The sequence below is a fragment of the Bos indicus x Bos taurus genome, chromosome 26, assembly GCF_003369695.1.
Source record: "Bos indicus x Bos taurus breed Angus x Brahman F1 hybrid chromosome 26, Bos_hybrid_MaternalHap_v2.0, whole genome shotgun sequence".
Classification (NCBI taxonomy): domain Eukaryota; kingdom Metazoa; phylum Chordata; class Mammalia; order Artiodactyla; family Bovidae; genus Bos; species Bos indicus x Bos taurus.
This window is the reverse complement of record NC_040101.1, coordinates 9736685-9759643: the sequence shown is the minus strand read 5'-3', so window position 1 is coordinate 9759643 and position 22959 is coordinate 9736685. Positions and strand designations below refer to the sequence as shown.

The 22959-nt window shown below is 38.0% G+C and overlaps 1 protein-coding gene across 7 annotated transcripts in view; it reads left to right on the top strand.

The window, feature by feature from the left end:
- PLEKHA1 (pleckstrin homology domain containing A1) overlaps window positions 1–22959 on the top strand; it is a 54636-nt gene that overhangs the window by 8916 nt on the left and 22761 nt on the right. For all 7 annotated transcript variants that reach the window (XM_027529575.1, XM_027529580.1, XM_027529574.1 and 4 more), the window contains exons 2-4: window positions 10566–10726; window positions 16375–16431; window positions 18742–18787. In XM_027529575.1, the coding sequence (XP_027385376.1) occupies window positions 10586–10726; window positions 16375–16431; window positions 18742–18787 (244 nt within the window). In that variant the 5' untranslated portion in view covers window positions 10566–10585. The remainder of the gene's footprint in view (window positions 1–10565; window positions 10727–16374; window positions 16432–18741; window positions 18788–22959) is intronic.

Sequence of the window (22959 nt, the reverse complement as noted above, 5' to 3'; positions counted from 1 at the left end):
AAATGGTATGGACCTAACAGAAGCAGAAGATACGAAGAAGAGGTGGCAAGACTACATAGAAGAGCTATACAAAAGAGATCTTCACAACCCAGATCATCACGATGGTGTGATCACTCACCTAGAGCCAGACATCCTGGAATGTGAAGTCAAGTGGGCCTTAGGAAGCGTCACTAAGAACAAAGCTAGTGGAGGTGATGGAATTCCAGTTGAGCTATTTCAAATCCTAAAAGATGATGCTGTGAAAGTGCTGCACCTAATATGCCAGCAAATTTGGAAAACTCAGCAGTGGCCACAGGACTGGAAAAGGTCAGTTTTCATTCCAATCCCAAAGAAAGGCAGTGCCAAAGAATGCTCAAACTACTGCACAGTTGCACTCATCTCACACACTAGTAAGTTCAGTTCAGTCGCTCAGTCATGTCTGACTCTTTGTGAACCCATGAATCACAGCATGCCAGGCCTCCCTGTCCATCACCAACTCCCAGAGTTTACTCAAACTCGTGTCCATCGAGTCAGTGATGCCATCCAGCCATCTCATCCTCTGTTGTCCCCTTCTCCTCCTGCCCCCAATCCCTCCCAGCATCAGAGTCTTTTCCAATGAGTCAACTCTTCGAATGAGGTGGCCAGAGTATTGGAGTTTCAGCTTTAGCATCATTCCTTCCAAAGAACACCCAGGACTGATCTCCTTTAGGATGAACTGGTTGGATCTCCTTACAGTCCAAGGGACTCTCAAGAGTCTTCTCCAACACCACAGTTCAAAAGCATCAATTCTTCGGTGCTCAGCTTTCTTCACAGTCCAACTCTCACATCCATACATGACCACTGGAAGAACCATAGCCTTGACTAGACGGACCTTTGTTGGCAAAGTAATGTCTCTGCTTTTGAATATGCTATCTAGGTTGGTCATAACTTTGCTTCCAGGGAGTAAGCGTCTTTTAATTTCATGGCTGCAGTCACCATCTGCAGCGATTTTGGAGCCCCAAAAAATAAAGTCTGACACTATTTCCACTGTTTCCCCATCTATTTCCCATGAAATGATGGAACCAGATGCCATGATCTTCGTTTTCTGAATGTTGAGTTTTAAGCCAACTTTTTTCACTGTCCTCTTTCACTTTCATCAAGAGGCTTTTTAGTTCCTCTTCACTTTCTGCCATAAGGGTGGTGTCATCTGCATATCTGAGGTTATTGATATTTCTCCCGGCAATCTTGATTCCAGCTTGTGCTTCTTCCAGTCCAGTGTTTCTCATGATGTACTCTGCATAGAAGTTAAATAAGCAGGATGACAGTATACAGCCTTGACGTACTCCTTTCCCTATTAGAAAGCAGTCTGCTGTTCCATGTCCAGTTCTAACCGTTGCTTCCTGACCTGCATATAGGCTTCTCAAGAGTAAAGTAATGCTCAAAATTCTCCAAGCCAAGTTTCAATAGTACGTGAACTGTGAACTTCCAGATGTTCAAGCTGGATTTAGAAAAGGCAGAGGAACCAGAGATCAAATTACCAACATCTGCTGGATCATCAAAAAAGCAAGAAAGTTCCAGAAAAACATCTATTTCTGCTTTATTGACTATGCCAAAGCCTTTGACTGTGTGGATCACTAAAAACTGAAAAATTCTGAAAGAGATGGGAATACCAGACCACTTGACCTGCCTATTGAGAAACCTGTATACAGGTGAGGAAGCAACAGTTAGAACTGGACATGGAACAACAGACTAGTTCCAAATAGGTAAAGAGTACGTCAAGGCTGTATACTGTCACCCTGCTTATTTAACTTACATGCAGAGTACATCATGTGAAATGCCCGGCTGGATGAAGCACAAGCTGGAATCAAGATTGCTGGTAGAAATATCAATAACCTCAGATATGTAGATGACACCACCCTTATGGCAGAAAGTGAAGAAGAACTGAAGAGCCTCTTGATAAAAGTGAAAGAGGAGAGTGAAAAAGCTGGCTTAAAGCTCAACATTCAGAAAACGAAGATGATGGCATCTGGTCCCATCACTTCATGGCAAATAGATGGGGAAAGAGTAAAAACAGTGTCAGACTTTATTTTTTGGGGCTCCAAAATCACTGCAGATGGTGACTGCAGCCATGAAATTACAAGACACTTGCTCCTTGAAAGAAAATTTATGACCAACCTAGATAGCATATTCAAAAGCAGAGACATTACTTTGCCAACAGAGGTCTGTCTGGCCAAAGCTATGGTTTTTCCAGTAGTCATATATGGATGTGAGAGTTGGACCATAAAGAAAGCTGAAGCGCTGAAGAATTGATGATTTTGAACTGTGGTATTGGAGAAGACTCTTGAGGGTCCCTTGGACTGCAAGGAGATCCAACCAGTCCATCCTAAAGGAAATCAGTCCTGAATATTTGTTGGAAGGACTGATGCTGAAGCTGAAAGTCCAATACTTTGGCCACCTCATGTGAAGAACTGACTTACTTGAAAAGACCCTGATGCTGGGAAAGATTGAAGGCGGGAGGAGAAGGGGACGACAGAGGATGAGATGGTTGAATGGCATCACTGACTCAACGGACATGAGTTTGAGTAAACTCTGAGAGTTGGTGATGGACAGGGAGGCCTGACGTGCTGCAGTCCATGGGGTCGCAAAGAGTTGGACATGACTGAGGGACTGAACTGAACTGAACTGAGGTTTGTCATAGCTTTCCATCATACTAATTCAGATGCATTGTGTCGAATTTTTCCTTTTGTGTTGCATTTGTATATTTTTTCTTTTACTCCAAAAATCCAGATTCCTAATAACAAATAAAAATTGTTTTATTTTAAATATAATCATAGCATCAATATGTTTGCATTGTCCTATTGTTGAAGTACATGAAATACTATCATTCAAATAAAAGAGTTTGAGAATTACAATAGCAAGTAGGATTGTCAGTCATAGGAGAAATGCACATTTGATTTTGTTAAATGATGTCAAATTCACCTCGGCAGGGCTGTACCATTCTGCATTCCCACCAGCAATTTAAGAGAGTTCCTATTTTCTCACAGCCTTACTGTTATAGCATATTGTCAAACTTTTGAATTTTTGCCAGTCTCATAGATGAGAAATGGTATCTCTGTGCAGTATAGATTTTGGGGGGAACTTTTCTTTTTGTAATGAAGAGCTGTGATATCCACAGATACCACACTCAGATATAACACTTTGTGTAAATAAATATCTCTAGATTATAAGGATCCATTTTCTTAGTAATATAACCACAATGTCATTGCACTGGAAAAAAAAATTAGCTATTTCCTTAATATCTTGAGGCAGTATTCAAATATCCAGTTTCCTTAGATAAGCCAGTGTTGTTGTTATTAACAAGATTTAAATAAGGTCCACATGTTGTGATTACATCTTTTCAGGTCTTTTAATCTATAGGTTCTTCCTCCAGTTTCTTTGCCGCTGCTCCTTTCTAATTTATTTCTGAAGACACCATGTTGTTTGTCCTGAGAAACTTCAAGAGTTTGAATTTTTTCTATTTGAATCTCTGATATAGTTGAACATGTTCTTTTCTCTGTCTTCTCTGTTTCCTATAAATTGGTAGTTAGATCTTGATTCGGGTATTTTTTACACTTTTTTCCCCCCATAAATGATAGATGGTATATAAATTCCACAAGGAGGCACATGAAGTCTGTTGCCTTTTTTTGTGATGTCAGTAGCAATGGCTATATCTCTGTATGTTATTTTGGGATTTTGTTATATGAGTGAAGTTGAGCATCTCTTCATATATTTAAGGGTCATTTTTATGTTTTTTCTTGTGGAATATGTGTTCGTGTCTTAATTGATTTTTCTATTGAAGTTTTGATATATTTCCCTTGACATTTTTTGCAAGCTAAATTTTAGGGAGATTAGCCTTTTGTCATGTAAGGTGCAAGTATTTTTTACTGGTTTTGACTTACTATCAGGACTTGCCACACAAAATATTTTTTAAAAAAGTATTTGTAGTCACATTTATCAGTGAATTTTTTGTTCTGGATTTAAAAAAATTTTTGGAGTTAAATCACATACACTAAACTTTTAAAGTTAACAATTGATGAGTTTTGACCATTTTGTTGCATGCATTACGAATTCCTTTATATTGTAGAGTGCTATTCCATACTATAAATATACTATATTTTCAAAATCTATTCACCTTTTGTGAATAGTGACATTTGTGTTGTTTCTGGTTTGGAGCTATTATCAATCAAGCGGCTATGAATATTTATGAATTACTCTTTGCATGAATATACTTTCATTTCTCTTGAGTAATACTTAGGAATAGAATGGCTGGGTTAGGTGTATGTTTGCTTTTATTGCCAGAACTTTTCCCACAGTGCTTGTACCATTTTACATTCTCATCAGCAGTACATAAATTCTGGATGCACCACACCTTTGACAATATTTGGTGGTGTCAGTCTGTTTTAATTTTAGCCATTCTGGGTGAGTGTGTATGTTTCAAAAACATATCACCATTATTGAGGTATAATTTTACATACAGTAAATTTTACTCCTTTTAGTGTACAGTTCTATAAGTTTTGATGGATGCATGTAATTGTTTAAGCTGTACCACAGTCTAGATATGCAACATCTGTGTTGCCAAAAAATTTTTTCTCTAGTGTTCTTTTGTAGTCAGGCCTATGACAAGCCCTAGCAACTGTTGTCTGCTTTATATCACTGTAGGTTTCTTTTTTTTTTTTTTTTCCTTCATATGCAGTATAGCTCACTCTGTGTGGTATGTGAGCCTACTATTTTTGATAAATGTATGGTTGTGTATCTTATCACAATCATGATCAGAACAGTTTCGTCACTCCATAAATTACCCTTTGAAGTCAGCCACTCTCACTCATCTGTTCTCTATCCCTGTAGCCTTTTGGTCTGACTTCTCTCACTTAGCAAAATGCATCTGGCATTTACACACTTTGTATATATCTCTACTTTGTTCCTTTATTTTGCTAGGTAGTATTCCACTGTATTGGATGTAACACAGTTTCTTCATTTACCAGTTAAAGAACATTTGGATTGTTTCTGCTTTTTGCCAATTATGAATAATGTCGTTTTAAACATTTGCATATACATGGGCTTCCCTGTGGCTCAGCTGGTAAAGAATCTGCCTGAAATGCAGGAGATCTGGGTTCCATCCCTGGGTTGGGAAGATCCCCTGGAGAAGGAAAAGGCTACCCACTCCAGTATTCTGGCCTGGAGAATCCCATGAACTATATAGTCCTTGGGATCTCAAAGAGTTGGACATGACTGAGTGACTTTCACTTTCACTTCACTTTGTGTAAAGGTAAGATTGCAATTCACTTGGATTAATACCTAGGAGTGGGATTGCTGGGTTGTATTGTTAAGGGTAGTATAACTTTCTAAGAAACTGCCAAAGTGTCTTCCCAAGTTGCTTTGCCATTTTGCATTCCCTTCAGTAATATGAGAGAACGTGTTCATTTGCTTCACATTCTTGACAGCATTAGGTATTGCCAGGGTTTTCTTTGTTTTTGTTGTAGCCATTTTAGTAGGTGTGCAGTGGTATCTCACAGGTTTTATTTGTAGCATCTTCTTGACTAATGATGATGAGCATCTTTATATGCTTATTTATTATTTGTATGTCTTTTTTCTTTTTATTATTTTTTAAAAAACCATTATATCTTCTTTGTTGACTTGTCTGTTCAGATTTTTTTTTGCCTATTTTCCAGTTTTTTTGTTTGTCTTATTGTAATAGTTCCTTGCCTATTTTTGGATATGTGTTATGTGATAGATACATGTGTACTGAATATTTTCTCATGTTCTGCAGCTAATCATTTGACTTGTTAACTGGTGTCTTTCAAAGAGCAGTTTTTAATTTTTATTAAGTCCATTATATTAACCATGTCTATGGTTTAGGCTCTTCGTGTCTTACCTAAGAAATCTTTATCTAACCCTAAGGTCATGAAGACTTTCATTCATATATGTATATATTCATGTATGTATGTGCACTCTCAGTCGAGTCCGAGTCTGTGTGACCCCACAGACTGTAGCCCTCCTGTCCTTGGGATTTTCCTGGCAAGGATACTGGAGTGGGTTGCCGTTTCCTCCTCCAGGGGATCTGCCCAACTCAGGGATCCAACCCACATCTCCTGAATCTCCTGCATTGACAGGTGGATTCCTTACCACTGAGCCACCTGGGAATCCCATATATTCATAAAATATATATCGGTATATATTTTATATATGTGTATATATAAATGTATTAGAATTTTAATCGTATATTAGGTTTCCAATCCATTTCAGGTTAATTTTTTTTTGACATGACTCACGAATTGTTCCAACATCATTTATTAAAGATGTTTGGAATTGCATTGACATCTGTTGAAAATCTGTTGACGGTATATATATGAGTCTGTTTCTGCATGCTATTCTGTTCCCTGTATTTATTGTTATCTTTTCACCAATCCTACACTATCTTCATTGCTGTAGCTCTATGGTTAGTCTTGAAATCAAGTAGTATAAGTCTGTTCTTTGAAAATAGATTTAGCTTTTCTAGATCTTTGCATTTCAACTTACAGAATAGAATCACCTCATCAGTGTTTATAAAATATCTTGGAATTTGACTGAAAGTATTGATAGCTCATTCCTTTCTGTATCTGGATAATGTTCCATTGTATGTATTATACATGTTGATGGACATGGGTTGTTTACACTTTTTGGCTCTTGTGGTTAGTATTGCTGTCAACGTTCATGTATAAGTGTTTGAGTATAAGTTGAGTATAAGCATAAGTTCATGTATAAGTGTTTTAATTCTTTTGGATATATACCTGGGAGTGGAGATGCTGAGTCACATGGTAATTCTGTGTTTAACTTTTGAGGAATCACTAAACTGTTTTATGCAGCTGTTGTGCCATTTACATTCCCACCAGCAATGTAGGAGGGTTCTAATTTCTCTCCTTCCTTGCCGATACTTATTATTTTCCTCTCTTAATTATATTCATTCTAGTGGGTGTGAAGTGGTGGCTCATTGTGCTTTTGATTTACGTTTCCCTAGTGACAAATAATATCGAGCATCTTCTTGTGTTCTGGTTGGCCATTTGCTTCTCTTCTTTGAGAGAAATGTCTTTTTAAGTCCTTTGTCCATTTTTAAACTGGATTTGTACTTTTGTTGTTGAGTTTAAGAGGTTGTTTTTTTTTTTTTTGTATATTCTGGATATTAGACTGTGACTTCAAAAGTTTCCTCCCATTCTATATACAGTTTTGTTTCATTTTCCTGATGTCCTTTGATGCAAAAAATTTTTTAATTTTTGTGAAGTCCAATTTGTCTTATTTTTTCTTTTGTTGCTTGTGCTTTCAGTGTCATATATAAGAATTCATTGCCAAAGCCAAGGTCACGGATTTTCTTTTGTTTTCCTAAAGTTTTATAGTTTTAGCTGTTATATTTTGATTAATTCATTTTGAGTTATTTTCATTCATTTTGAGTAAGACAATTAATTCATCTTATTCAATTCATCTAATTCAACAATTCATCTAATTCAACTGAAAATGAATAATTAATTCATTTTGAGTAAGATGTGAAAGTGAAAGTTGCTCAGTCATGTCCGACTCTCTGTGACCCCATGGACTATACAGTTCATGGAATTCTCCAGGCCAGAATACTGAAGTGGGTAACCTTTCCCTTCTCCAGGGGATCTTCCCAACCCAGGGATCAAACCCAGGTCTTCCTCATTGCAGGCGGATTCTTTACCAGCTGAGCCACAAGGGAAGCCCAAGAATACTGGAGTAGGTAGCCTATCCCTTCTCTTGCAGATCTTCCCAACCCAGGAATCAATCTGGGGTCTCCTGCATTGCAGGCAGATTCTTTTTTCTTTTTTAATTAATTTATTTTAATTGGAGGCTAATTACTTTAAAAAACCTCTTGATGAAAGTGAAAGTGGAGAGTGAAAAAGTTGGCTTAGAGCTCAACATTCAGAAAACAAAGATCATGGCATCTGGTCCTATCACTTCATGGGAAATAGATGGGGAAACAGTGGAAACAGTGTCAGACTTTATTTTTTTGGGCTCCAAAATCACTGCAGATGGTGACTGCAGCCATGAAATTAAAAGACGCTTACTCCTTGGAAAGAAAGTTATGACCAACCTAGATAGCATATTCAAAAGCAGAGACATTACTTTGCCAACAAAGGTCCGTCTAGTCAAGGCTGTGTTTTTCCTGTGGTCATGTATGGATGTGAGAGTTGGACTGTGAAGAAGGCTGAGCGCCGGAGAACTGATGCTTTTGAACTGTGGTGTTGGAGAAGACTCTTGAGAGTCCCTTGGACTGCAAGGAGATCCAACCAGTCCATTCTGAAGGAGATCAGTCCTGGGTGTTCTTTGGAAGGAATGATGCTGAAGCTGAAACTCCAATACTTTGGCCACCTCATGTGAAGAGTTGACTCATTGGAAGAGACTCTGATGCTGGGAGGGATTGGGGGCAGGAGGAGAAGGGGACGACAGAGGATGAGATGGCTGGATGGCATCACTGACTCGGTGGACATGAGTTTGAGTGAACTCCGGGACTTGATGGACATGGAGGCCTGGCGTGCTGCAATTCATGGGGTCACAAAGAGTTGGACATGACTGAGCAACTGAACTGAACTGAACTGAATTACTTTACAATATTGTGGTGGTTTTTGCCATACATTGACATGAATCAGCCATAGGTGGACTTGTGACCCCCATCTGCAGGCAGATTCTTTACCAACTGAGCTCTTAGGGAAGCTCTATAAGATAAGGGTCCAGTTTAATTCTAAAGCATATGAATAGGGCTTCCCTGGTGGCTCAGGTGGTAAAGAATCTGCCTTCAATGCAGGAGACCTGGTTTCAATCCCTGGGTTGGGAAGATTCCCTGGAGGAGGGCATAGCAACGCACTCCAGTATTCTTGTCTGGAGACAGAGGAGGAGTTACAAAGAGTTTGACATGACAGAGAGTAAAAAATATAACAGTTTCATATGAATAGCCAGTTGTCCCAGCACTGTTTGTTAAAGAGGCTTTTCTTTCCCATTGAATGGTATTGACACCCTTGTTGAAAATCAGCCACAAATGTATGGGTTTGTCTCTCGTCTCTTAATTCTGTTCCTTTGGCCTGTGTCTTTCTTCATAGCAGTATACCACACAAGTTGATAGTTTTTACCTGTTAATATGTGTTAGTATAGTGTATTGATTTTTCAAGTTTTGGTTACATTTTAGAAGTTTTTAAAAACTTTGGGTATGTTTATGAAAAAATTGTCTCCAAGTGTCAGATTTATGATAACACATGTATACAAACTTAATGGATAGTTTTTTTTTAAACATTTTGGTGTGTGTCATCATTTCTCTAGCTGCATACAGTTAAGTGATTTAGATAGGCAGTGTATCAGGGCATATTCTAACTGAATTTTCGCCATGAGTTTAATGAAGAACTAGTTACGTAAATAATTCAATCTGTCACAAGATGTTGACACTGGCTCTAGAAGGACCAGAGTAAGAACAATCTAGAGATTTGCATCACATCAGGAGGGAATCACATATCTATAGTTCTAGAGAAAAATGGATGGAAACACTGCCTTTTACCCAAGTCATGATTTTTAACTTTAATCAACACAGCAAAAATTTCAGTCCTTCAGAATCAAAATATGATATACCTCTGAAGTTTCTTTTCATCTGTAACTTCTCTCTTCTTTTTCCTTTAATAATTTATTTGCTGAAGAAAATGGACTTTTGGTCCTAATGTTTCCCACTTTTGCAGTTTGATATGTTCCTCTGTGTTCTTTATTTCCTATGAATTATGAGTTGACCTTATGGAAATCTAGAGACTTGATCAGATTGCGATAAAACATTTTTGTTGTTGTTGTTATATGCACTTCATTGCTGATGTTTGTGTCTTCTGTTAGGAGGCACATAATACCTGCTTCACTGGTGACTCAGACAGTAAAGAATCCACCTGCAATGCTGCAGACGTGTATTTGATCCCTGGGTTGAGAAGGACTCCTTGAGGAGGGCATGGCAACCCACTCCAGTATTCTTGCCTAGAGAATCCCCATGGACAAAGGAGCCTGGTGGGCTGCAGTCCATGGTATTTCAAAAAGTCAGACATGACTGAGTGACTAAGCATAGAATACCTGCTTATCTCTCTTTTTATCATGTTAGCTTACTTTATTTTGATTCGTTTTGGTTTAATAATTCTAAGGGTTTTAGATGGGAAGGTTAAGATACAAGCTCTAGAGTCCAAGAATCTTGGTTCATGTTTTGTTTCATTACCTACTAGTTCACTAATTTTGGAAAGTCACTTCCCCTACTCAGTGTTAAATTTCTTATCTGTTAACATGAAGAGGGGATGATGGTGCCTACTCTTGGGGAAAAAAGTAAGTAAATTATTCAGCTGAGATGAATAGTTCTCCTTTGTCCCCATCAGTGTACAGTTGCATATAGTAACCACTCACAGTAAACTTAATTGCAGGTGATTTTTGCCCTTGCTTTTATGTATTCACATTGATCAGCTCCCAACTAATGTTGGAAAGTAGGCTCTTTGTTGAATAAATTGTACCATAGCATATTTTGTGCTTGAAGTCCACTGAGAAGTACTTACTGCTAATTTTTTTTTTTACAGTGTAATGTTCAAGCTCAGAAATGCCTTATGTGGATCGTCAGAATCGCATTTGTGGTTTTCTAGACATTGAAGAAAATGAAAACAGTGGGAAGTTTCTTCGGAGGTACTTCATACTGGATACCAGAGAAGATAGTTTTGTATGGTACATGGATAATCCACAGGTTTGTAAAATCCAAAAGGTTCCCTCTTCAAAAGCATATGAATTTTAATTATTAATTATTAAAGTATTTGATATACTATTCAGGTGTTAGGATTTGTCTCCTAAACAACATATATTTAAATTTATTTCTACTGACTACTTATTTCTACTATTCTCCTTGCCCTGTATACCCCCAAATCCTACTGTGATAAAGTTCAGAAGATGAAGCTCAGTTTATTTGATAAAAATTTAGGCATGTGTTTGTTTTTCCTTCCTTGGGAGAAACAACTCTAACTCTGGTAGAAAGTTTTTGGATTATTTAGATTTAAGATACTGTCTCTAAGATAGAGACTACTGCTGCTCTGCTAAGTCGCTTCAGTCATGTCCGACTCTGTGCAACCCCATAGACGGCAGCCTAGCAGGCTTCCCCGTCCCTGGGATTCTCCAGGCAAGAACCCTGGAGTGGGTTGCCATTTCCTTCTCCAATACATGAAAGTGAAAAGTGAAAGTGAAGTCGCTTAGTCATGTCCGACTCTTCGCAGCCCCATGGACTGCAGCCCACCAGGCTCCTCCGCCCATGGGATTTTCCAGGCGAGAGTACTGTCTTCTGGTAAATAAGCTGCTTAACCAAGTTGACAGTCTTGCACTTGTGTAGTCCTTTTATTTTTTAGTGTCAGATTTGAGTGACAGCCATTTGTGAATTTGTTTTTTTTTGTTGTTGTTGTTGTTGTTACCTTGCAAATTATTGGGGGCAGATGTCATCTATTAAAAATTAGAATACCATTTTTATCATCTTTGAGAGGCCTTGGCCTGGAGATCATCTGTTGAGAAGTTTTAAATTTTCTTTACCCGTGAAACTCTTAATTCAAATTGAGATGTATATTGCAAGAAAGTAAGTGCAAAGCAAGAGATGAGTCCCTAGCAAACTTCTAAGCTGATCTGGTCTAGGGGATGACCTCTACAGGTGAGGAATGAAAAGTTGAGGAGAGCAGGGACTGGTAGGAGGTTCTGTTCTGTTTCACAGAGAAGGAACCAGAGCCCCTAACAACGAGTGTGGTGTTCTTTTCTCTTCAATATTGATTTTAGATTAGGCAAAATGCATATTGCTAATACATTTATATTTGTTCATATAGAATTTGAGTTGTGGGGAACTATATTTAATACTTTCAGATAAACCATAATGGAAAAGAATATAAAAATGAATTCATTTTCTTTCATTTTCTTCATTTATGCAGAAAATATGTTCATTTTGTGCACACGTGTGTGTGTGTGTGTATATATATATATATATATATGCAGCAGAAATTAACACAGCATTGTAGATCAACTACACTTCAGTAAAAAAAATCAAAGAAAAAAGAGAATAAGATAAATACTTGATAACTGAAGAAGTAGTAAGTCAGTAGTACCCTTGAAGGCCACAGGGTGCTGAGTAATCCCAGCAGGACTTTGTGAAAAGCAAGTCCAGTCCGGAAGCAAACATCCCCTCATCGTCTCTTCTGCTGGGGACAGACCAAGGAGAGATGGTGAATTGGACCTTGATAGTGATAGGTTTTTTAAAAAATTCTCTTATATGAAAGGTAATAAGATGATAATCAGGGCCTCTAGGGGTTTACAATGTACACAAGCTCACACAGTGTAACTGGAAGTTGATCATCAGCCATTATTTTAGAAAATATAATGTCATATATCTTGGGTTTGAAGTTTATCCATTTATCATTTACTATACCAGATATTACTGACAACTTCTGCTGATAATTAAAAGAAATTATAAACTTCAAACTAATTTTTTTGAGTTGTAAGGGATCTTAATCCTTAGTATTAATTCAGTCTCCTCCTTAATGCAAGAGACCCATTTATCCCTGATGTTCACTATGTTGTTTGAACTACACATTACTAAAAGGTATTTATTATATTTGAGACAGCTTTAATTATTGTTTTGCATGCCAAAATCTAGTTCTTTGTATCTTCTATTTATTGATCTACTTTACCCTCTGATTCTCTATACATTTGGTCCTGTATCCACATGCAGCCTTTCAAATTTTGGAGGATTATTTGTATTTTAATTCAGTTTACATTATTTGATTGCTGACCTTGTATGAGGCTTTTTTTTGGCTAGGAACTGTGTCTTCTCTACCCTTGTCCTTATTGAACTTATCGATACTCTGTTTTACTCTCTTATCTCTGAGTATGACCAACTTCCTTGGGTGACAGTAACCTGTCTGTGCAGCTACATGATTAATACCTTTATTTACTTGATCAGAGTCATTGGGAGAAGGAACCAGTCAGCAGAAATCAGAAGTTCATGTTTACCCTTTTTTCCCTTTTTTTTTAAAAACATGAATCCAGTTCTCCTTTTTATTGCCCATCTCTTAATCTGTAGCACAGTCCCACTCCATGTTTCCAAGGTGGGGAGTAACTTGGCCCCTCTTGACTCCCTCTGATTACCGTTTACTAGATTCCAGTTTCTGATTTTCCTTCCCACACAAGCCATTGCTCAGTTCTACCTATGAGCTTCCCTTGATTTGTCTCTTTCATAAGATCTGGTTGACTCTTGTACAGTTTCTCCTGAATGTTATTTACAACTGCTTGATTGTTTCTCTGTCTTTATATAATAGGTTCTTCTCCTTAGAATTTCTCCTTTTGTCAGTACTTCCCACTTAAACAGAACTAAAGGAAAAGAACAAAATAGATTATGTATATTACACCAAAGGAACAATAAACTTGGATTTCAGAGGAAAGCTGTGATTGTAGCTAGCAGAGGGAGTGAAGGTCCTCCCAGAAGTGGTAGTAACATTTGGAATTGACCTGGAAGAAAGAGTATGATTTTGGCCAGGATGTGGAGAAATGGGTATTCAGTGCTCACCCAGTAGTGTGGGGCAGGAAATCAAAGTAAGGAACCCTGTGGCGTACCTGGAAAACAGTTGGCTTTGGCTGTAGCAGGGAGGGTATATGTGAAAGTGTGTACTTAGCTAGATCTTTTTCACATTAACTCTTTTTTTAAAGCCAGATTTCTGTGGTGTAATTAATTAGCCCATTAGTTTTTTTGAATGGAGTGCAGAATTTTAAATTTGTCTTTTTATTCAGTTTGTTCTTAATAATTTTATCTCTTCATTCCAACTGATAAGAATCTTTTACAATCTGTGTTCTATCATCCAGTGTATTAGCCTTCAATACCAGCTTTAAAATGTCACTTTAAAATGTATTAAGACATATCTCTTTATGAAAACTTTAGTAAAATGTCTTGCTAACATTATTGTGGTTGAACCACATGAAATTGCCATTTTACTACCATTTTGATCTCCTAAAAAAAAAAAAAAATGGCGATTTCATATGATTCAACCTGGTTGCACACTGTTCTACTGATTTAATAGCCTGTACTTAGGGAGCCATTCTTCCTCTGATCACTGCTTTCTTTACATTAACCATTGGTTTAAAAATCCGTTCTAGAGTATTACTAGGGAATCAGTTTGGGGCTTTCTGTGCTTTGTTGATGGTGTGAGAAATGGTGGAGAGTTAATTAAGTAGCTTTATTAGAAAGTGAATTTGAAAAAACCTGAAAGAGGATTTTCGCAAAATGAGTAGAGGAACTCATAAGAATAGTTTGTTTCTCTTTTTATCTTAAATGTCATACTAGTTTATTATTTCTTGTTCATTGTCAAATAACAGATTTGAAACCCATTTCTTTCCTGATTGAAATTGGCAGCAATCATACCACTTTGTAGAAACTAGGTATTTTGAATATCCTTTATCTGCCAGGTACTTATATTTCATTGTACCGTGTCACTAATTTATGACCCTTTATGTCATGCAGTCAGGACATAGTTGCTCATTTCTTTTTCTCACCCATGGGATTAGAGCTGTAGTCACCTAGTTCAAATGATAGAATTATGGAGGACTTGAAAAATAATGATTTCAAATTGTGGAATAGCAGTATTTGGGGAAAAAAACTGTTTGATAGTGGTTAGAAGAGCTTGAAGACATTTTAACATTTCATTTCCTTATCCAAATTGAAAAGAAAAAACCCTTTAAACATAAAACATTTTGTATAAGGACAACCATTTAAAGATACACATTAAAAGTTATAATTTTATGTACATATTTATGATATAAATTTAGAAGCTTGTATCAATATATAGTCTGGAGTTTAAAGCAAAACATAATGCAGTTTTACTTTGCATAGAAGTGAGTTTTGAAAAGACATGCCCCTATAAACAATAATCAGTTTGTGTTTGAGAATCCCATCTTTTAAATGTCTAGGCTTCCATATCATTAACTGTTTCCACTAAGCTTACAGAGGTTTGAGACAGGTACCTCCTAATCATTCATGAGAATAAACCCATAGATTTTTTTCTTTAATGTACATTATTATAAAGGAAGTTAAAAATTGATCCTTAATCTATAGTGGAGGAAACTTTCAAAATCAGGATTGTTTTACTTTTACTTTTGAAATCATCTATCAGTCTTTATGTTTATTACTTTTTTGCAGATTCTTCTGTCTGGTTTTCCCATCTCCATCTTCCCTGATTATTATAGTCCAGTACATTTTAATTAAAGCACAGTTTTCGTTACAGAACTGCTTAGAAGCCTTCTTTAATGGTGTATGTATGTGTGTGTGTGTATATATATACAATTTTTTTTTTTTTGGCTGCTTGCAGGATCCTAGTTCCCTGACCAGGGATTGATACCCAGCTACCACACTGAAAGGACTGAGACCTAAACACTGCATGCCTAGGGAATTCCCTCCAAGTCTTAACAGTATAAATTCCTTGCTACTTTGTTTCTTATTTAGGTCCTCTATAATTAGGTTGTTAGTTTAAGTTCCTAAACCACTGTTTCCTACTTCAACCCTGTGTGACTCCGTTTTACAGCCCAGCACAGTCTCTTTCCCTTTTCAGTACAGAACATCCTCATCCACTTGGTGAAACTCATCTGTTTCTCTGCCTGGAATATTCGCTGTCCTGTTCTTTGTGTTTCGAACTTTTTCTTTATAAAGTCTAGCTTCAATGCTTTTCATTCTTCCACTGAGTCTTTTCTGATAGCCTCAGGCAGAAATGATTCTCCTCCTTTTAAGACACATACCATATCCCAAACTTGGAAGGGAAGAATAATTATATTTTTAATGAATGTGCCAATATATACATTCCCTGTTTTAAAAGTGTCAATAATTTTCTTGAAAAATGGTATCAATGTAGATTAGTAATGGTGTAATAAATACTAACATAATTTAAATGGGGGAAAATCCAGTCTTTTTAAAGCCATATATGTGATTTAATAATTTTAATAAAACAAAGTAGTATATGTACTTTTTTGAAATTTCTTACCTTTCTGTTTTATGTCTAAATATTTTTTCCCCATTGCTTTCTGAAACAAAATCTGATCTTGTTCATGGTTTGTTAAGCTCATGAAAAAAGTTTAGATATAATGATAACAAGATAGCCTTTAGCTATAACAGAATGTGTTGTGGTGGAACAGAAAGAGTTCATTGTTGTTATCCTTGTTGTCCACTTGATTTCAAACCTAGTGAATACTTGAACTGAAAAGTTAACTTGTAAAGTGTGACATCTAAACATCTGATTTCTTAACTTTTTTTTAGTGTGTATAGGATATTTTATGTTAAATAAATTTGTAATGTTGGATATTAATTATATGTTAATAATTTGTTTATAGAACCTACCTTCTGGATCATCACGTGTTGGCGCCATTAAACTTACCTACATTTCAAAGGTAGTCTCTGTGTATTGTCTTACATTCATGCTTGAATGAAGATCCCTAAGAATGAGAGTATGAATAAAGGGAGCCGACTCTTCTCTTTGTCATTTAAGATGATGATGTAGTTCATATCACACTGAAAACACTACCTGATTACTATGTTTAGGAAGTTCTTTGGTAAAATTAGGAAATTTCATCAAATTTAGAAAGAGTACAGAGTTAAATTATAGAATGTAGCAAATTGGGAAGTTAACATTAACTTTTATGATTAGGCATATGAATGTCAGAAGTGGATTGATCTGTTAATAGTTAGGTTCTGTCTTTGGGAAATCTGGTTAAGATTTTTCTAAATCTGTGTTTATTTAAACTAATTTTTAATCTCATTACCTTTGACTTTTTGTTTCTTTACATCTTACTTTGAGGAGAATACGAACTATCTTCATGATGAAAGATGATTTTTCCCTCATTTGACTTTGTCTCTACTGATTTCTTTTCATGTTTGTTGACTTCTCAGAAATTTTTGCAATACTATTTTTCTTTTCAAGAATTTAGATTTGTATTAGGTAGTTTTCCCCCTCTTATTATCTTTTATTACTGTTTTGGGAACTGAGATAGAGAGATGCTGAGGAACTATTAATAGCTTTGTTTTACAGAAAGTAATAAGCTTAGTGATGACTTGAGATATGAAAGTAGCAACACAGTATGATTAAATAATATGCATATACATACTATTATGCGTATATTGGGATTTGTTAGCAAAGGTCTTCATCAGAGGACCAGTTTACAAGAATGCCTCTGTTTAAAAGAAAAAGATATTTTTGATAAATAAAAAGCTTTGTATTCAGTATTATAATAGAGCTATTCATTCTCATTGACCAAAAAATAAAATAGTCCTTGGACAACAAAAATTACATATTTAAAGGGAACCATTTTACTTTAAAATCGTTATTATGTAAATTTGCAGAAGACAAATTTTAAGTATACCTCAAGTGTTCCTATAAATTTAAGACATTTAGTAATACTTCAGGGTGGCTTGCAACTTAAATTCTATAACTTTTGTTAGGAAGTGTAGGATTCCATTGTGGAATAAACTGTAGATGCCCCCCAACACCCCACCCCCTCATCAGTTTACTTGATTGCCTGCAGTATACATATACTGCAGTGTAAACGTGCTGCCAGGGATTTTTGACTCTTAGTGAAGTGATGTGGAAAGGCCTATTTTATTGGAATAGGCAGTTGAGGTAGAAATTGCCTGTGTGCCTGTGTCTCTTCAGTTGCTTATTGCCTGGTCTTTTTAAAAACGGGAGGTCTTTTTAAGGATTAAGATATTAATTCAATAAAACAGGCAGACTGACTGGCCACTGCTTTCCCCTCTTCCATTGCTTCCTTTTTTAAATATAACCTTCTCTATGTGGTGAAGTTTCACCTCTGCCCCATAGCGTACTGAAGTTTGAATTGTACCCTTGTACTCTACTTTAGACTTGCCACTTCTCCCTCAGAATTTATCCCTGGAACAAATTTCATTGTGATTCAGTGCTCTGAATTTGTAGTTGGGATCAGTCAGGACACCTAAACTTAGAATTCCTTCTGAAGGTACAGAACAGATGCTACAATTCTAAGGGCACTGGGCCCTTAGACACTGGGCAGCAGCGTGGCAAACAGCCCTGGATGGTGGCAAACAGCCCTGGATGGGCTTCCATGTGAGCTGCTTTATAAAGGCTAGCAGCAACCAGGGGCAGCTAGTTGTTCACTTTCCAGATGGAACCACGTGCTGCATGTAGTAAAAGGGGTCCCTTATCCTAGGGTATTCTAATGTACAAGTGAGGATCCAGTGCCATTGGTTTCCTCATTGCAGATGAGTGTCTTCTGGATTTTTGGCTTTTATTAAATATACAATCTGGCCCTTACCCACCACCATTTCCTCATGCAGTTAATTTAGAAATATGCAATTTGGGAAGAATTCATGGTTTCTTTGGAGTATTCCTTGAGGGTATTTTGAAAATTACATGAAACCAAAAATGTTTATATGTGTGACATAAAACTTACTGGTTTATTTTCAGTTTCTTCATACTTCTTTTGAAGAAAAAACAATTTTGTTAAAAGAGAGCATGGAAGTATCATTTGTTTTTGCGTATCTTACATTTGGGACCCATGTTCTAAATTTAATTTATAGTTGTTTTTCATTTGCCTTAAAGTTTAACTTTAGATCTGTGTTGCTAAATGTGTGTGAGTACTGGGAAATTGTACATGTGGAAGTTCACAGTGTTTAAGGTTGATTATAATAGCATATGAAGAAGTGAGTGATTCATTTCTCTCTCTTGTTAGGTTAGCGATGCAACTAAACTAAGGCCAAAGGCTGAGTTCTGTTTTGGTGAGTAGCTGTATTTTATATATTAGTAATTTTAAGTTAGACTAATATAATTACATCATATTGCAAGAGAAAACAGTCACAGAAGGCCCACGACTTAGTCCTGCGGGTTAATGAATTATTCTAAGGCAGATTGCCTTGAAACTACAGTCTGGTGAAGAAGTAAAACTGCTCCCCCACCCCTGAAGCCTCTTCCTGTGTCCCATCCCAGTCACAACCTCCTCCCACTCTGCCCATGTGTAATCACTATCAGCGATTATGTGTAATCATTATCAGTAATTACAGTGATCACATCCAGCAAGATTAATTTTATTATCATTTGATGTTCAGTGCTTAAATAATGGAAAGGATTTAGTTTACAGCTTATGGGAAATGAGAAGTTCACAGCTTGGGAGCAAGGTAGTTAAGGGTATTTGATTAAGTGCTCAGTAAACATTTAATGAAGGTCCAGTGTATATGCACTTTGCTTGGCACTGGGGGCTGTGAGAGTAATAAGAAGCAGTTGTTGCCCTTAACAGTCTCCCAGGCTGCAATCTCACAGACGGGTACAGTTCAGTTCAGTCACTCAGTCGTGTTCAACTCTTTGTGACCCCGTGGACTGCAGCATACCAGGCCTCCCTGTCCATCACCAACTCCTGGAGTTTACTCAAACTCATGTCCATTAATTCAATGGTGATGCCATCCAACCATCTTATCCTCTGTCATCCCCTTTTCCTGCCACCTTCAGTCTTTCCCAGCATCAGGGTCTTTTCCACTGAGTCAGTTCTTCACATCAGGTGGTCAAAGTATTGGAGTTTCAGCTTCACCATCAGTCCTTAAGGATGGTCTGGTTGGATCTCCGTGCAGTCCAAGGGACTCTCAAGAGTCTTCTCCAACACCACAGTTCTAAAGCATCAATTCTTCAGCGCTCAGCTTTCTTTATAGTCCGACTCTCACATCCATACATGACTCCTGGAAAAACCATAACTTTGACTAGATGGACCTTTGTTGGCAAAGTAATGTCTCTGCTTTTTAATATGCTGTCTAGGTTGGTCATAACTTTTCTTCCAAGGAGCAAGCATCTTTTCATTTCATGGCTGCAGTCATCATCTGCAGTGATTTTGGAGCCCAAAATCAGGTACAGGGCCAGGGAATTATCATTGCATTTATCACAGGTGGTAGATAAAGGGGTGGCAATCTATTTAGTAGAGTCACAGAAGAAGAGCTTCAGATCCTTTTTTGGGGATCTTGGGAGTCAAGGGAGCCATACTACATGAGGCTAGTGTGATCATCCTTTATCACACTAGGGATAAAAGGTGGGAGGACCCCTGGACAGAGGGGTACAGGGGAGAAGAACGTGGTGTATGGGGGGATCTGAACACTGAATGAAGCTAGAGAGAGTGGTGAGAGACTGAAAAGTGAAAAGGCAGGAGTTAGGGTGTAATATGTTGACAGGTGATTTTTTTCTTGATGTGTTTTGGAAAATGAGAGGTAAGAGATTAGAGACCATCTAGAGAGATGATTGGAGAAGGCAATGGCACCCACTCCAGTACTCTTGCCTAGCAAATCCCATGGACAGAGGAGCCTGGTAGGCTGCAGTCCATGGGGTCACTAGGAGTCGGACACAACTGAGTGACTTCCCTTTCACTTTTCACTTTCATGCATTGGAGAAGGAAATGGCAACCCACTCCAGTGTTCTTGCCTGGAGAATTCCAGGGACGGGGGAGCCTGGTGGGCTGCCGTCTATGGGGTCGCACAGAGTTGGACACTACTGAAGTGACTTAGCAGCAGCAGCAGAGAGAAGATAGAAGGTGAAGGAAGTTTTGTTGTGTTGATAGGAGAGTTTGATGCAAGGAGATGGGTTAAGTGGTTTTTAAACTACTGTTCCTAACATGAGCCTGAATTAGGATAATGGCAATTGAGGAAAAGAGGAGGAGTGAAGAACATTAGAAGGAAAAGCACAAGGACTTGGTGACTGGACCTGTGGGAACTGAAGGGAAGACAGAAATATCAAATAGGTTTGCTTCAAGGAAAGAAATCGAGGATCTAGGAGACCTGATTTGATAGGTTGAAATATTTAATATGGGGTGAAATATTTAGTGTGGAGTTTGAATGGTGGAGAAACATCCAAATGGAAATACTCTGGTGACAATAATTAGGGACGAGATGGAGCTTGAAGATCAAGAACAGAGAACGTTAGAATCTGTTATTATAGTGGGTATAGTTAAAACTGGGAGAATCTGTATGCCCTCAGTGTGTTAGTGGACATTAGTGAGGAAAGGGACAAAAATTAGTAGGAGTTTCCAGCTGACCTCAGAAGAGACTGTTTTACATTAAAGTAGAAGATATTTGTTAAATATGTTTTTTTTTGCTTGGGAAGGGCAGGTTTCTTCTGTAGGCAGTATGGTAGGGATAGCATTGTATATGTCCAGTAAGAAAGTGTGATACAAGCAGGATATAGTATGAGGATCCTCTGTAATGCTTTTATCACCACTAAGAAGCTATAAAAAGTCATGTGTTTTTTACAAATTTATAATTTTTGGTTGCTAAATCGGAAAACACCTCAGAACCTTGTTGAGTGAAAGGCTCCTGGGGGTAAGTCACGTGACAGAGAACGTTGTATTTTAGAGTATATCATGCACACACTCTTGAAATTCATTAATGTAAAATCTCAAACATACAGTTTGAAGGGCTAGCAGTAAGTATACAGGGAAAGATCTGACATTAAGTTATCGCAGTATTTAGAATGAGGGATTTTCGTTGAAATCAGAGATTAAGATTAGTCATCTATTGCTCTGCCAGTAGTTTATTAGTCTTCTGTTAAAGGGAGTGTTGGTCAGTTGTGTCCAAGTCTTTGCAACCCCACAGACTGTAGCCTGCCAGAGTCCTCTGTCCATGGGATTTTCCAGGCAAGAATACTGGAGTGGGTTGCCATTTCCCTCTCTAGGGGACCTTCCAGACCCTCCCCCGTCTCCTGGTCTCCTGCATTGGCAGGCAGGTTCTTTTAACACTGCACCACCTGGAAGGCCCCATTAGAGGAAGGAAGGATTCATAACATGTTTACCTTCAGAAAGAGGCGCTGACTTCTAAAATGGACCGACAGCTTCCATAAAAAGGGCAGCATAAAGACTTTCTCACTTTTTGTTCTTATTCAGTTGCTAAGTCATGTCCAACTCTCGGCTACCCCATGGACTGCAGCATGCCAGGCTCCCCTGGCCTTCACTGTTCCCCAGAGTTGCTCAGATTCACGTCCATTGAGTTGGTGGTGCTCTCTAACCATCTCATTCTCTGCTGCTTCCTTCTCCTCCTGCCTTCAGTCTTTCCCAGCATCAGGGTCCTTTCCAATGAGTCAACTCTTTGCATCAGGTGGCCAAAGTATTGGAGCTTCAGTATTCAGCATCAGTCCTTCCAATGACTATTCCTCCCCCTTTTCTTCTCAAATTGCCCCCAAACAGTGAGAACAAGAAACATTCAAACCATATTCCCTGAAACGAGCAGATTTCTGTAATTCACAGTGTAAAAAGGTGGGAAGTGGATGGAGGAGGAGGAAATAACTTAGCAGAGTAGAAGAGGCCCCTGAAAAGCTAGTCATTTCCACATCCTGCCCCCGTGCCAGCTCCAGACAGACTAGGTGCTGGATCCTGTCTAGGGAAGCATCAGAGAGGAGGGACCCAGCACAGGGACTTTGTTTGCATGTCTCTGTAGAAACAACCTCTGGTCCCTACCTCCAGCTGGCTCAGGCAGGCGGCCACCCTTCCCCCATCCCAGCAAGGAATGGCATGTGTAGTATCTCCCGAAATAGCATCAGTCAGGCTATGTGCCTGCAGACAGTAGTCCTGGAGAAGAGGGGGGAATGAGGCATGAAACGGAAAACGCGAGGATTAAATAAAAGTCAGCACACCAAATGCAACTCTTTCCTGTGTCCAGGCCCAGAGCATCAGCAGCCAGGTGGAAATGGGGCAAGAATCTGAACAGCCCAGAGAAGACAGCCATAGGTACTGACAGCTGGCATTTCTACCAGAGGGGCTTGCTGTACAGTGATGCCCACCAATCAGAATCCCTACATAATATTCAAGAGAACTTCCAAGGAGTTTTTTGGTATCTTGTTTTTAAGTATGAATGGCTAGCCCAGAATTACATGACATTTGAGAAGAAAAAACTGTCAAATAGGAAAAAGAACATGAGACTATGAAAAA